At 37.8% G+C, this 16,006-nt stretch overlaps 1 protein-coding gene across 1 annotated transcript in view; it reads right to left on the reverse strand.

Moving 5' to 3' along the window:
- Window positions 1–16,006, reverse strand: part of LOC130034251 (putative bifunctional UDP-N-acetylglucosamine transferase and deubiquitinase ALG13) — a 45,952-nt gene that overhangs the window by 9,409 nt on the left and 20,537 nt on the right. The window contains exons 10-20 of the mRNA XM_056125816.1: window positions 15,843–15,907; window positions 15,455–15,555; window positions 13,660–13,781; window positions 12,403–12,652; window positions 11,420–11,527; window positions 11,151–11,307; window positions 10,312–10,429; window positions 6,920–6,952; window positions 6,770–6,825; window positions 4,145–4,219; window positions 3,043–3,211 (exon numbers count right to left, since the gene is read on the reverse strand). Coding sequence (XP_055981791.1) covers window positions 3,043–3,211; window positions 4,145–4,219; window positions 6,770–6,825; window positions 6,920–6,952; window positions 10,312–10,429; window positions 11,151–11,307; window positions 11,420–11,527; window positions 12,403–12,652; window positions 13,660–13,781; window positions 15,455–15,555; window positions 15,843–15,907 — 1,254 coding nt within the window. The remainder of the gene's footprint in view (window positions 1–3,042; window positions 3,212–4,144; window positions 4,220–6,769; window positions 6,826–6,919; window positions 6,953–10,311; window positions 10,430–11,150; window positions 11,308–11,419; window positions 11,528–12,402; window positions 12,653–13,659; window positions 13,782–15,454; window positions 15,556–15,842; window positions 15,908–16,006) is intronic.

Genomic DNA, 16,006 nt, shown 5'->3' on the forward strand with positions numbered 1-16,006 from the left:
ATTCATACGTTGATTGTGCTGCCTTACCTGGGTGTGATTACTATCCCCAATGCTTGGAGGTTGGAAAAGAAACAAAAGCTGCAAATGCAGAGAGACCAGCATAGGGCACAGAAGATGGGAATGAGGGGCAGTGTGTGCCTGAAATGTGGCGCTAAGGGAGACTGGAACTGGCATGTGGGGAGAATGGCATAAACAGCAACTGATCACCGACCAGCCTGGCAGTCCTGTTCCCTCCTTCATGCATGTGTTGATGGTGGTTGCAGATCAAGGTGGGGAAGCAGCTCGTGGCCCCTGAGCATGGCAGGTGAGAGAAACACCACCACCACCTGCCAAGCCAATCACTTATTTATTTTGTGATTACACATCTTTATGTCTAGAGTTTTAGAATACTTGGTTTACGGACTTAGGCTCAGTTTTACAAATTGAATTTATTATTCAGGTAATTGGGCTGGAGTGATAGCACAGAGGCAGGGCATTTGCCTTGCAAGCAGCCAACATGGCCGACTCTCACAGAGCCCGGCAAGCTACTGAGAGTATCTTGCCCGCACGGCAAAGCCTGGCAAGCTATCCGTTTGGCATTAGATATGCCAAACACAGTGACAATTGTCACAATGGAGACGTTACTGGGCCCGCTTGAGCAAATCAATGAACAACAGGAGGACAGTGACAGTGATTCAGGTAATTTAGCAAAAGAATTCTAGGTCAAGGTTTAGTAATAATTTACATTATTTTTATTCACTAACAAATAGAAACATAAATATCATAAATATAAATATACACTTCATAAAAACTAAGAACTGGGCACCACAAAACATTTTTACTAAATCTAAACTACAAAATTTTGGAGGCTGGAGCAATAGCACAGCGGGTAGGGCCGACCTGGGTTTGACTCCCAGCATCCCTTAAGTTCGCTGAGCACCAGCAGGAGTAATTCCTGAGTCCATGAGCCAGGATGAAACCTTGTGCATCACCAGGTGTGACCCAAAAATAAAAAATAAAAATGAAAATATAATAAACAATTTTTAAAACCCAGTCAACAAACTGTTTCGCAGTTTGTCATATACTCAAAATTATTTCTAATTTTGGAAGAGGTATTTAATTTTAGAACATCTTAAAACTGTATATTTAAAAATCCAGAAATCCAACAAAGCTTTTAAAAAATTCTTTGGAAGTAACCTTCTCATGATATTTTTGTTTGTTTGGGGGCCACATCTGGCAGTGTTCAGATATTCTTTCTGGCTCTGGGCTCAGGGATCAGTTCTCATGGGATTTGGTGGAATCATATGGAGTGCTGAGGACTGAACCTGGGCTGGCCCCATGCAAGCAAGCACCCTACCCTTGGTATCATTTTTTAAAAAGTGGAGTAAATTCAATTATCTAAAGAGAGTAGAACGTGATTATAACCACTTTGTAAAAACGAACTACTATTCATAGAAGTCAACAGGCCTGAGAGAATCAAGAATAGAGGAAATTTGGAAATTACTTTTATAAAGGTAAACTTCAAAAGTCACCTAGGATTTTATAATGTCCAAACTGCTCTTGAGATGGATCATCTCATTCACAGGTTTAGAAGGTCCTATAGACTGTAGGAACATTAATTTGTCCTTTCTCTTCTGTCAAAAGGAGCTTAGGTTTATTGGGTTATACCCATCACAATGCTCCAGATTTTCTAAATTCTAAACTCTACCATTCTTTTGTGGTGTTCAAAAGGACGTTCTAAGAATCATTAGCTGTTTTCTTCAACTTTAGTCTGCATCTACAATTCCATCCTGATCAATTTTTATCTCAATGATGAATACTCTGCCTAAGATTAGTCCTGTCAGGTGAGTTTTGAGAATACTTAAGGCGCCAAACTTTTCTAAGCACTTATGAATTAGTTGCCCTACTTTCTAGTGAATTCATATTTGCACTTTGGGGAGTTGTTCTGTTCTAATGTCTGTTAAACAGCATTCCCCATGTTTTCATCTTCTTGCTACCATGTAAGTTCTAACAGCACGTTGGTCTTGTGATTGTTGGTTTGTACCATCCAACAAAAATTCTGACTTTTCTGGGGATACCTTATCATTTAAATAGTCTCCATGAGATTTTGTTTTGCTATTCCTATCTCTATATGGGTCTCAAACAGAAAATCTATTCTGTTGTTGCCACATCTTCCAAAAATTCTGGTGATTTTAAATTATACTCCCTCAGTTCAATTTTACAAACACTTCAAAAACTGGTACTATCAAAAATCCCAAGCTCATTTTTAGGAAAGGGTCAATAAGTATTTTGCTTTTGTTTTGGGGGTCACAGCTGGCGGTACCTAGGTGTTACTTCTGGCTCTGCACTCAGGAAATACTTTTGCCATGCTCAGGGGAACATTAGAGGTGCTGGGGATCAAACCTGGGTTGGCAGTGTGCAAGGCAAATGATCTATTCAGTGTACTGTGACTCCAGCCCCTGAAAGGGTCAAAAATTTTACAAAATATGTACAGGTAGTAAGGAAAAACCAGGATTCTGATAGATATCCTACATTCTATATCCCATATTCTTTAATGACAAACACAGGAAAATGGTTCAGTATATAGAAATGTAGTTCACAGAAAACTTTTCAAGAGTGTGAAGCACCTTAACCTTAATTCCTATATAATAAGTCAAGTAAGACATGTTCCTGAGGTATACATTACATAGTAAAAGCTAAAAAATATCAAAATTAATTTGCAAAAAAGGGAAACATTTCTAAATCTCATGGATTCTTTCTACAGAAAATATACATTAAATAGACAAATTTTAGGGCTGGATAGGCAGTATCCAGCAAGATGCTTGCCTAGCAAGATGCTAGCCTTGCATGAGGCCGACTCAGGTTCAATCCCCAGTATTGCATATAGTCCCCAGATCCCTGCCAGGAGTAAGCCAGTACCAGTGGATGTGTCTCCAAAACCAAAATAAGTAAAATAGACAAGTTTAGTATTGGAAATTAATGTAATCCTATTTATCACAAGAACTGTTCTAGAAACATCTTTGAGAAGAGGAATTCCATTATGAGCTACCACTAATAACATACCTGCTCTGCCTTGAGTAGCTGCAGATACAAATAGAGGCTGCACAGCAGTCTGTGAGGAAACAGAAGTGATACTACTAGCTTGATTAGCTACTACTGAACAATTAGAAAAGTCTTGAGCTGGAACATTATCGGCACAGGAAGCTGCAACTGCCGCAGAGTTCACCATCACCTGTAAGTGTGGAAAAAATATTGGAACACAAGTTTGGTTTCTTAAATAATGTTTCTGAATTTAAATCTCTGAAAATAGTACTTTGATAAAACAGAACACTGATAAATCAACCTTTATGTTAACCTAGAAGCTCCCAGACTACTTTGAAAGCTTTAATTTTTAAAGTATTATTTTTCTGAAAAGATGAAACACGTTAATGATTCAAACTCACGTATATAAACATTTCCCTCCAGCTCAAGTCACCAAACTACGGAGTAATCTTCTCAAATATGAAACCTCTGAAATTTCTTGCATACAAATCTGTATTTTAAACATACATTATCTGTATATATTAAATGACATACATTTAAATATATATTCCACCAAATAGCATACTTCTTTGAAACAGAAAAGCTGTCTTCGTTAACTTCATGAGACTGAGCTTTTAATTCTGATTAGGCAACAACTACTTAAGAGAACAGACTATGCTTCACAGTACCCAAACTAGATAGATGGTCTACAGATGATACTGAATGTTTTGAATGGTCCTCACAGGAAGTCTCTATTTCTTTACCACTGTACCTTGTATTCTTTCCTCAATCTTCCTTTTTCCAGGATGTTCTTATGCATTTATATGTTCTTAGCGACTTTCCTTTCTTTGGGGGTGGGACTCCTAAACAATGCTGACAGGGCTCTGGAGCCACTCCCAGCAACAACAGTCAAGTGAGACTGACTGTTAAATACTTGGGACTGATGGTGTAACACTGGCTGGGTTGTGCTAAAGGTCACTAGAGCCAACAAAGGGGTATTGAGGGTCAACATGGATTAGTGGGGGTATAGTATGAAGGATATCAAACTGAGGATCTTGTGTTATGGTCTAGACCTTTAAGCTATCTCCATGATCGCTCAATTAACCTTTTGAGGTTAACTCCCTATACTGTACATAAACTTTACCTTCTCTGGGTAGTCACATGAGGTATGTGTATCTTGATGGGGCACACAATGTGGTCTTCCTCTGTCCTGAAGAGACTTTAATGAATAGAAAAATATAGTTTTAAAAGGAGGTAGAGTGCACACACCAAGATCCAGGAGGCCTAAAGAATAACAGCTGAAAGAAATCCAGATAAAAATACTCCAAGAATCATTTCACACCACAAAGACAGGCCCACATCCAAAAGAACAAAAGCAACCTATGTTGGCACGGATGTGGCGAGAAATGGGCTGGTGGGAATGTCGACTGGTTCAGCCCTTCTGAAAAACAGTATGGACGATTCCCAAAAAATTAGAAATTGAGCTCCCATTTGACACAGCAATACCACTCCTGGGAATATATCCCAAAGAGGCAAAAAAGTATAGTCGAAGTGACATCTGCACTTGTTTGTTCATTGCAGCACTCTTTACAATATCCAGGATCTGGAAAAAACCTGAGTGCCCAAGAACAGATGACTGGTTAAAGAAACTTTGGTACATTTACACAATGGAGTACTATGTAGCTGTTAGAAAAGATGAAGTCATGAAATTCACATACAAGTGGTACTACTTGGAAAATATCATGTTAAGCGAAATGAGTCAGAAAGAGAGGGATTGACACAGAAAGATTGCATTCATCTGGGGAACATAAAGCAACAAAATGGGAGATTAATACCCAGGAGTGGCCGAGATTAGTACCAGGAATTTTGCTCCATGACTTGGAGGCCAGCCACACATGCTAGGGAAAAAGGAAGCTCAGACAGAGAAGAGAGCACCAAATAAAGGGTGTTGGGAGGATCCTCCCAGGGTGGGAGAAGCATGCTGAAAGTAAACTATAGACTAAACATGACTGCCACTCAATGCCTCTCTTGCAAACCACAGGACCCAAAAGGAGAGAGAGAGAACAAAAGGGAATGCCCTGCCACAGAGGCAGGGTGGGATGGGGGGATGGGGGGTGGGAGGGATGCTGAGACCCGTGGTGGTGGAGGATGGGCGCTGGTGGAGGGATGGGTACTTGATCATTGTATAACTGAAACCCAAGCACAAAAATTTGTAAGTCGATAACTGTACCTCATGGTGTATCACTAATAAAAAAAATTCTCCAAGATACATCCTAATTAGAATGATGAAAAATATAGAAATAGAATACTGAAAGTATTAAGATAAAATAAGAAAACTATACGCAAAGGAGAATCCTACAGATTTACAGAAGATTTATTAAACAAAACCCTGCAGCCCTGAACATAGTGGTGGGATATAATGAAAAAACTAGAGAACCAACTGGTAGGACAGGGAGGCCCCAGGAAAGAAATAATGTCAGAGCGGGATCACAGTGAGTAAAATGTTGAGAAACATTGCACTAATCAATGAAAAATAGAAAATAGAAAAATTAGAATAAACATGCCTTCGCCAGACAGAAGCTGTCTGGAGAGCATTCTTTTCTTTCCTGCCCTGGCCATCAAGAAGCCTGTATCTCTGGGCACAAATATACTATAGAACTCCACTGAAAATGTAAGTATAACTAAGAAGCAAACTTTGTGACATATTAAATAACTAAAATTTATAGTTGCTTTATTGCTTTGTCATTGGTTTATGGTATTAGGTAATTTCACAAAAGTGTTAAGACTCACTGTATCTAACATCGCCATTCCAGCATATGATTTATTCTCACAAACACACAAAAATACAATCCTCTAAAAATTATTAGTGTATAAATTCTTCATCAACATATACTAAGAATACCTGAACAGATTAATTTCAGAAAAGGTTGTGATGGCTGATCACAAGTTTTTCAACTACAAAATGGAAATGACCCTCATAGATCTGTTCCAACTTAAATTAAAGCCATTTTCTAAACATTGTTATACAATGTTATTACATTGACAAAAAGAAATTGACTCCCAGACCAGGAATTTTTCATGTTTCCCCACATCTGTGTAAATTTCTCCTTGTTTTCCAACTTCTCCCATACCTCAAAAAAGGTGTATGCCAGAAGTCTCAGCTGTGCTAGTTTAAGAAATGTGGGTGTCTGTGAGTGCACTCTAAGAAGGAATGGCAACCTTTTAAAGTTGATTACTACCTTGAACCCTGAACTACTGGGACAGCCCCCACCCACCCACAATCCTGAACCAGAAAACTGAAATGGAAAACATTATTTCTTAATATTAAAAAGTTTTGAGGCTACAGAAATATAGGGATAAGGCACTTGGCATTGTGTGTCGCTGACTCTGGCTCAATCCCTGGTGCTACAAATGGTCCCTTGAGCAATGCCAGGAGTAATCTCTGAATTTGGAGCCAAGAGTAAGCACTGAGCACCACAGGGTATGGTCAACAAACCACACTCAACACAAAAAAGTAGAAGTGGTTGGAGATTCTATTAAGTTTTGTGATATGTTTTGACCAAAAATACACAAAGTAAAACTCGAGTACTAAACTCTTCTTTTTTTAATCAATTAACCTATGGCAAAATGGTTTCATTATGAACCCTTTCATTTAAAATCAATTTTGAAGAATCTACCAAGAATATTTAGGAGTCAATGCATACGTACTGCTTTTGGAATAGTGCCATAGTACACAGAACTAAAATGTTAGTCTTTGTTAAATACCTACCAAGTTTGCTGTAGATTCACAAGCAGTATAAATATCTGAAGTTTTATAGTCATTTTCTAGAAGACACAAAGTAAAATTTTAAATGAGCATTACTTTATATTTTGAAATTTTATAAACAATGAAAAATGCCTGATTATATCAAAAACCCACTAGTCCGAAGGATAAACTCTTTATGATAGCCATCTGAGAAGAAAAAGAAATACAATTTAGTTCAGAGAAGGCCAGTCTTTTTCTTAAGTTTTCTGGATATATATACATTCAAAACTTATACACGTATGTTATATATGTATATGCTAGTATACATGTGTTATCTTTGAAATACATGATTTATGGTATTTGTTTTTGAACTAGTTAACATATACTGAATTTTAATTGGCTGTAAACAATTTATATTTTCCTCTGAAAATTCCCTTTATTCCTATTACCCAGCGGTGAAAAACTCAGCTGTGCCCATTTTCTCATCAGGCAATCAAGTATGGGAATTGTGTACATCTGCTCTGGAGTTAGTCCTACCTAGAACTGAATTCTGATCCCAACAATACTTTAGGCAGTTTAATCTTTTTGCCTCAATTTAATCTTTTCGCCTCAATTTCTTTACTGTAAAACAGAAAAAATAGTACCTGGATCAGGGGTTAAGTGTGAGAAGAACTTAGCATGGTCCTTAACATAGTGTAATGATTACTATAAAATAAGTATAACCCAAAGTTTAAGTGAACAATACAAGAATGTATCATGCCTCACCTGTTTTTTTCAGCATTGTTTTAGCTTAACTATTCAGTTCATATCTGTCATCAAAAGATGGTTTTGCTATAGTGCATGTAAAATACTTTGCTTTAAGGCTACTACAACACCAAAATGCAGGGAAAGTTAATCCTAAACTGAACCACAATAAAACCCACAGGTAAACTGGACTTCATTCTTAAACACAAAAGACAGAATTCCTACAGAAAGCAGGGTGAAGATGCTAAGAATAGATTTGGATACCCTTTTTCTCTCATTTTTATTGAGATACCATGATTTACAGTAACACAAATGTTAAGTTTCATGCAAACATGATTCCAAATACCATAACACCACACCGAAGTACAATATTTGGATATTCTGAAGATGTTACTACAGGGGAACAAGTACGTATGAAGATCCTCACTGTGCTAAGTGGTAAAGACAAAAATGTCACATGAAGGAGATTATGCATTCCCCAACATGTGCACACATGCACAATATTCTCAGACCATGCATCCTCAAGCAGATGTATATACAATCACAGATCCATCATGAACTAGATTTTTTGTTCCTCAGTAATTTCCTAGAAATATCTATTTTCTTCAACCAAAGTAGCAGGAAAAAAATCACACAAAAAATAAAGATCTTGACTGGTACATCTGTCATTAGACTGTCTCACACCTCCTCAATTCATTTACTCCTCCAGAACTATTTCGATAGGAATATATAATTTTGCAGAAAAATAATAAAATTAAGTACATCCTAGGTGAGTGGAAAAATTCAACAACTGTTGAATACATAAAGACTTAGAGTGAAACAAACATGATGTCAAATATGATCTCTGCCAGTCACAAAGGTCCACATATTACATCATTCCGTTTGTTTTAAATATCCAGCTTGGATACATGTAAAATCTTATCACACCGAAGGTTGTGTGTTCACGGGCTCACTGGATGGCACGGTCTCACCACCTGCGTTCGGTGCTCTTGAGCCGTTGTGTGTGGCCTGGATCGGAACGGCTGTTGGCCAAGGGCAGACGGAAGAAGAAACAAGGGCCAGGCCAGTCTATATCAATAGTAGTTTATTCCAATCCTCTTCACTCCTGTCTTTCTCTGCCTCCTTCTCTCCTGGGCCCCAATCTTGGAACCTCTCTCCTTCTGGCTCTGACTCTGGATCTCTGGAGCCCGAGCTCTCTCGCTTCTGACCCCCCTCTGAGCGAGCTCTCTCACTTCTGACTCCCTTTCCGAGCTTACGTCTTAGTTTATATAGCAGTCACATAAGGCGGTGACATAAAGGTGGGTTGAATACTGATGAATCAACAAAGAGAGGTAAGAGCACTCCTCCAGGAGATTAACTCAAGGATAAATAAAATCTCATCTATAGAGATTACTTCAGATTACTAGGAGATCCACCCAAGGGTGGGATCCCAACAAGGGTATGTTCTTCCCTCAGTTAGTGATCTACTTATATAGTTGTAATAAATCTACTTCTAATATTTCTACCAATGTCATTCTGTATGAGCACAGTAAGAGATATAAATTTAGTTTGGTTCTTCCTGAGAACATTTCACTATACATTTCGCAGTCCTCAGGCCAGGTTAATCTTCCTAGCTCCAGCAGGGTCCTAGTCTCGTCGTTACTTACTTTTGGATCATGACAGCATTTGTCCACGATCATGCCCTCAATTTATAGTTGAGTATCGTGGCTCTTTGGCCTGGCCCATTTCAATGCCAGGATAGCTCACTACTTGCCCTGGGTCCATTCAGTCCCTCGTCGGGACCCTGGTTTTGGGGTGCTAGGAACTAAGGGCAACTGAGTCAAGAAATCAGATGCCCAGGAGTAAATATTATTCGGAGTCAATCAACTCCCAAGTTACAAAGCATAATATTAACTGTCTTCCTGTGTCCACACAGAAAGGACATTGCTTACAAGTTCAGTGTTCTTAGATGGGTGTGACCTGACAAACCTAAGCTATCTGAGGAAGGACAAAAGAGTGTTATCCTACAGATACATTCATTAGACCAGAAAGCAAATTGACTGTTCTATACATCTGAGAGGAGGTGGAGGGATAATAGAAAGTGGCTACTTATAGGAATGGGGTTTCTTTTGGGGGGTGCTAAAATGTTCCAAAATTGAATGAGTTATTGCAACTGTGACTCTAATACCACTGAACTGTACAGTTTAAACAATTGCATGGCAATTATATCTCACTAGTTATAAAAAATTAAATCTCTGCCACTAAGAGTATTATTTTTACCATCATTTACCATTTAAACCTCAAATTCTTCATTAAAGGTTTCCAAATTTTTGAGAGGGATAATCTAAGTATCTTGCTTATAAATATAAATTACTTAGTGCAGAAGATGAACAATAGATTTCAGTGAAAAGTAGTATTTAGTAGAACAAAAGCAGACTTCAACAAAGAGTGAATTTTATAGCAGTCTTATAAAATAGCAGCTAGTCATAAGAAGCGAAGTGTTTCCACAAATGCTAAATTACAAATAGCTCTTCACTAATAAATGAATATGTATTTTCTATACTAAAATCTCATCAAATTGAAGCTCACTAAAACCCAATACAGAGAGCTGAAAATAAGCTATGCAGTACAAAGAGTTATCAAAACAGAAATCTCTTGTTATAAAATACCAAGACATCATTAAAACTCAGGAAGTTCTAAGGACTGTAAACTTCCAAATTGAGCTACCAAAATTAAGCAAAAGCCTCAAACCAAGCATCTAAGTCTATTTAACACTCCTAACATGCTAATGCCACAAGCGGCTTCTGCAAGTATTAACACACACATATCCCTAACTTGCTCACCATTATCACTCTGGCCATCACCCTCTGAATTCAAAGTTTGTTTGCTTAAGCTATGTCCTCGTCTGGAAACATGGTATCTAGAAGTAGCAGGAACCACTGTAGAGGACACTTCATGACTCTGTATCAAAGAGATATACATACAGTTTTGCAATGTAGTTATAAAAAACAGATTAAAGAAACTAAACAAGGGGCTGGAGTGATTGCACAGTGGGTAAGGCATTTGCCTTGCACGCGGCCCACCCAGGTTCAATTCCCAGCATCCCATATAGTGTCCCACGCAAGGCCAGGAGTAATTCCTGAGTGCATGAGCCAGGAGTAAGCCCTGTGCATCGCCAGGTTTGGCCCAAAAAGCAAAAAATAAACTAAACTAAACAAAGAATATCAATTACTGGGGGCCAGAGAAATAGTACAGTGGGGAGGGCACTTGCCTTGCATGCAGCTGACCCAGATTCAATCCCTGGCACCACATATGGTCCCCCGAACCCCAACAGGAATGATCCCTGAAGGCAGAGGAAGGAGTAAGCTCTGAGTCCCACAGGCATCCCCCCATCATCACTAACAAACTGAAGAATATCAACTACGTTTTAAAGAGCACTTTGGAAATAATTTCCATATAGAGAAAATCATAATAAAAACTAGAAAATATTAGCCCATACTGATATAGCCAAGATTATCTACCCCCTATTTTCTCCCATCTTTAAAAGTGCTAAGATAAAAATGTATCTTTTCCAGGAAGGGTTTTATTTGGTTGGTTGTTTTTTAAAAAAGCAAAAAAGTATACACATTGCCTTTAGTATAAATTTCATGAATTTTTAAAAATAAAGCTTTGACTAACTTACAGGCAAAGGTGGATAAGCAGTCTCATCACCTTCTTCAACTTCATAGAAAGTAAATGTTTCTTCCAAACCCCTGGGCATCTGTCCATTCCCTGGGGCATAACTATACTGGCATTCCTTATTCATGCAATGCATCTGGCGGTGACTACGTCTAAATGAGCTTTAGTTCAGAGAAAATGGAGGAAATGATGTAACACTTCAGTTCAAGTACCTCAACATTAAATAGCACTATAAAAATTAGTTGATATGCTTAACACTTAAAATTCACTTACCGAGATCTATAGAAGTTATCATAATTCTGGCAGCATCTTTTTCCTGGGCCAGGGTGAAAACCCACTTTAGGAACTACTACATTGTTCCTATTTATGAAGCGAGATTCCCTAAGAATATGGGAAGGAAAAACAAATAGAACTCATTACCCCCAAGACAATCTCTATAAATAGAATTGATACATCTTTCTAAAATCATCCAATTAAAAAAATTGGAGTGATACTACAGCGGGTAGGGCATTTGCCTTGCATGTGGCCAACCTGGGTTCAATTCCCAACATCCAATAAGGCTCTCCGAGCACTGCCAGGAGTAATTCCTGAGTGCAGAGCCAGGAGTAACCCCTGAGCATCGCTGGTTGTGACCGAAAAAGCAAAATAAAGGTTTGTGTTCCCTAATTTTGTTAATGATATTCCATATTCTAGAATATGAAATCAGAACTATTCCAACATATTCACTTGACAAGACTTTAAACACACATAGGCTCTTTCCTCTATGCTCCCATTAGGCAGGATTATGAAAAAGTTTAAATTTCCTTTCATAATGGCCAGTGAGATAAGATATTCTACAGGTACAACGTAGTAGGTCCTAAGTACCTGGCATGTACAAGGCCCTAAATTTAATCCCTGAAACCAATAACCCCTTCAAAACAACCCCTCAGTACTTCTTGAGCAAAGCCACGCCAATATATACATAAAGCCTTCATTTTTCTCAAGAGCCACTGACCCTTGCTGGGCTGATCTCTGTCACAAGAAGTCCTGAGCTGCTGAATACCACTGGGTGTGGTTTTTATGGGAAAAAAAAATCTAAGTTGTTGAATACTTCTATAAATAACTCACAGAGATGATTAATCTAAGTTATTAAATACATCTAATACTTGTAAATAATTCAAGTATTCAATAGAGAAATCTAAGAATTCAAGACAAATCTAAGTTATTGAATATTTCTAAATAACTCATAGAGATCTTGGAAGCAAGTGAATTCTTACCTGGGAACTATATAACCTGGACCTTGTCTCTGAGATGAATATTGAGGATGAAAATGTTCATTAGGTATAACACTGCCAGCAGCTGCTGATGAATAGTGCACTGGAGGGCTATGCCCATAATGCATATTGTGCTGAAGCCTGGGAGGGATGAAGGGGTCTCCTCTGCTATAAGCCATAGCCATATAAACCTCTTTGCCTCTTACTTTTTTGAACATCTTCTTCCGTTGTTTCATGTCCATCTCTGACATAGCTTTCAGGAAAACAAAGTGGCAAATAAATTTTATAACCAATATGTTCAGTGGGGCCTACACTTCCCTCAAATTACAAAATATAATCAAATTTTAAAATGGAGGGATTTTCTCTATTTTTGCTTTTTGGATCACACCAGGCGATGTTCGATGTTCAGGGGTTACTCCTGGCTCATGCACTCAGGAATCACTCCTGGAGGTGCTCAGGGGACCATATTTGATGCTGGCAATTGAACCCGGGTCAGCCACGTGCAAGGCAAACGTCCTACCTGCTGTAACTATCCCTCTAGGCCCTGGAAGCAATTTTTTTAAAGGACATGCTATACCTTTCATGTAGAAGTAAAACCAGCAAGTAATTTCTGTATAAATGGACATTTCAGTACTTTTAATGTGAACAGTTTTGGATACAGAAAAAACCTTTCAGTCACCTATTATTATGAAAGCTTATGCCTGTAAATATCTGTTGCTTTTCTTCAGTATTATTTATTTATATTAGAAATATTTCTCCCTTAAGTTTTAGAATTTAAAATCCATTGTAGCTTAAGTTTATAGGGTCCTTCAGAACAATAGTTCTCAACTAAGGATGATTCTGGATTCCACCATTCCCCAACAAATACACGTGGGCCATTATCTACAATGTCTGACTCTTTTTTTTTTTGGGAGGGTCACACCCAGTGACTCCTGGCTCTGCACTCAGGAATTACTCCTGGCAGTGCTGGGAGATCATATGGGATGCCAGGGATTGAACCCGGGGCAGTCACGTGGAAGGCAAACACCCTCCCCATTGCTATTTCTCCTACCCTGTCTGACATTTTTTATTGTAGCAACAAGGAGGAGAATGTGAGCGGTATCATATCGCTAAGCATCCTTCAATACACAAAAACAATTCACTACATTATCCATACCAAAATGTCAATAGTGCTAATGTTGGAAATAGTTACACTACACCTTTGAAAAGTGAAGTAGAAAGGCATAGAAAGGAAAATTTAAAAACCTTCAGCATACAAACCCATATTTGAGACATAGCTCCCAGGCATTTTCTGATAACCTCTTCCTCTCCGACTGGCATTCCAGGAAGGAACAGGTGTCACTTGGGTAACTGGCTTTAAGTTACTCAGTGGAACAATATGCCTAAAGTAAAAGATTCTACCATGAAGCCATTCCAACAGACTTAATTAGCATTAAATACACATCCCCAATACCTCATGCTTTATATTTAAATGTGTTTTACTTAAGCCTTCACACTAGTTTACCTATTAAGGTTGTTTATGCTTGGAAACCTGTGTAGGGATGGAGGAATGTAGCTCAGTGGCAAAGCACTTGCCTTCCATATGTGTGGCTCTGGGTTCAATTCCCAGCACTTCATGGTTTCCCAAACACCCAAACACAGCAACCTGCAAACCACCAATCCAGGAGTAGCCCCTGATCAGTGGACTGTGATCATAAAAAAGAACAGAAAGGAGAGCCTAAGAGTTACTTGTAGAATTCCTCGGCTGTCTGCAGCATCTAGGAAAAAGATTATAATAGTGTTCGTCTATAAAAATTTATTATTTCTCATTAGAGAATTGTATTTTTCACACCCCACTTAAATAAGCTTAACTATAAAATCCACTTTTGCCAATTAATAAAAGTAAACTGATGCTTTAAGAATCAGTACACAATATCATGTTCTCAGTTTTCCCCTGTCTCTGACCATGGAAGTACGTGACAAGGTAAAGCTCCTATTGGTCTGCTTCCTCTTTGCTGACTCACTACTGTCATACAACTGAACAAGAAAAAAACTTAACTATTTTAAGCTGTGAAAGGTTTTTGTTTAAGATAACATAACCAACATAGCCAGTATCATTTAAAGTTTATCCAAGTGTCAAAAGCATCAACCTCACCGGGAAATTTTTGGGTATTGTCAGTTACTAAATCAGAATCACTGGGAATGGAACTCATTTGTGCTTTATTTTAAAATACATGTATATTTTTAATAAAGGCACTGTCATTTGAACGAAGTTGTTCAAAATAGTTCTAGGCATGCTTCCTCTTCAGGCACATTTTTAAGACTAGTTACTGTACTTGAGATCTCCTGCTTGAAGTGTGATTGGGTCTGTGTTTTTTACCTCTGTATATATTTATACCACAAATGTACTAGGACCCTTTTGACCCCTGGCAGAGTTACCTCCCATCAACCTCTTCTAACTTCCCACCTTAATTTCTTTCCTTTGCTAGCCTTCTCATTTTTATAATCTACAGTGCAGGAAAATCAAGGTATCCCTCTCTTTGATAACTTGCATTTCCTTGCTGTGATTTAAGATGTCTTCAAGGTAATACTTTGATATACAAAATTTGAGAATAATATTGGCAGAGATTTTACAAACCAGATTTTTCATTAGCACAAAGATTTTTTTTGCAGTCTAAGAACTTTTTTTTCATAATTTTATTTATTTATCTTCTTATATTTATTTATTGAATCACTGTGGGAAAAGTTACAAAGCTTTCAGGTTTAAGTCTTGGTCATACAATGATCAAACACCTTTCCCTTCACCAGTACTCATTTTTCACAGCACAAAGATTTTGTATGAGCACTCTGTTGGTATATTTCTAATGATCTGGCCGCTGTCCAGCACCTAGAAACTTTCATATATTGATATAATCCTTATTTAACTCTTTAGAATATGCTTTAATAACTTAAATTCATCAGAGGCTAGTACCAAGTATTAATCTGGTTTACTTACTAGCATTATAAAAAGTCATAACTTAGACAAATAATCACTAAGAGACAAAGATTTTGATAATTCATTAAATTATATTCTTACATTTCTGCAAGTTCTTCAATGAAGACTGTTACTGAATTGTTATCATTTCCAACCTCCTGAATATGTGCATTATAGTATCTTCCATTTGATTCCAAGCGAACCTAAAAAAAGTGGAAGTAATAATAAGAATACATCTAATATCAATATTAGCAGACTTGACTTACGCCAAAGAAAACTGGAGTTCAGTGTCTACTAATTGCAGCAGCTGGTACACTGCCAGTTCAATGGGGGAGGAAGGCACACACTAAAAAAGAGCCAAAGCTAACCACAACTTTGTTATTAAAATTTACAAAAACATCTAAAAAGCATTTTGTAAGTATGCTTCAAACCAATTACTGATTAAAAGCGCAATCTTGGAAAAACAACTTGTCTTTACAGAAAAACTAACCTGACACTTGTCTCCCAAATAGTACTGCCTTCCAGCATACTCCATGTAGTCAGATTTTTGAAGTTCTTAAAAATAGGAGAAAAAGAATATTTAAGCTCATTTATATTGTACCTGCTGTTACTGATATCCCTTTTTTGTTTCTGCATATGGGCCACACCTAGCAA

This window comes from Sorex fumeus, unplaced genomic scaffold (genome assembly GCF_029834395.1).
Source record: "Sorex fumeus unplaced genomic scaffold, SorFum_2.1 ptg000058l, whole genome shotgun sequence".
NCBI lineage: Eukaryota > Metazoa > Chordata > Mammalia > Eulipotyphla > Soricidae > Sorex > Sorex fumeus.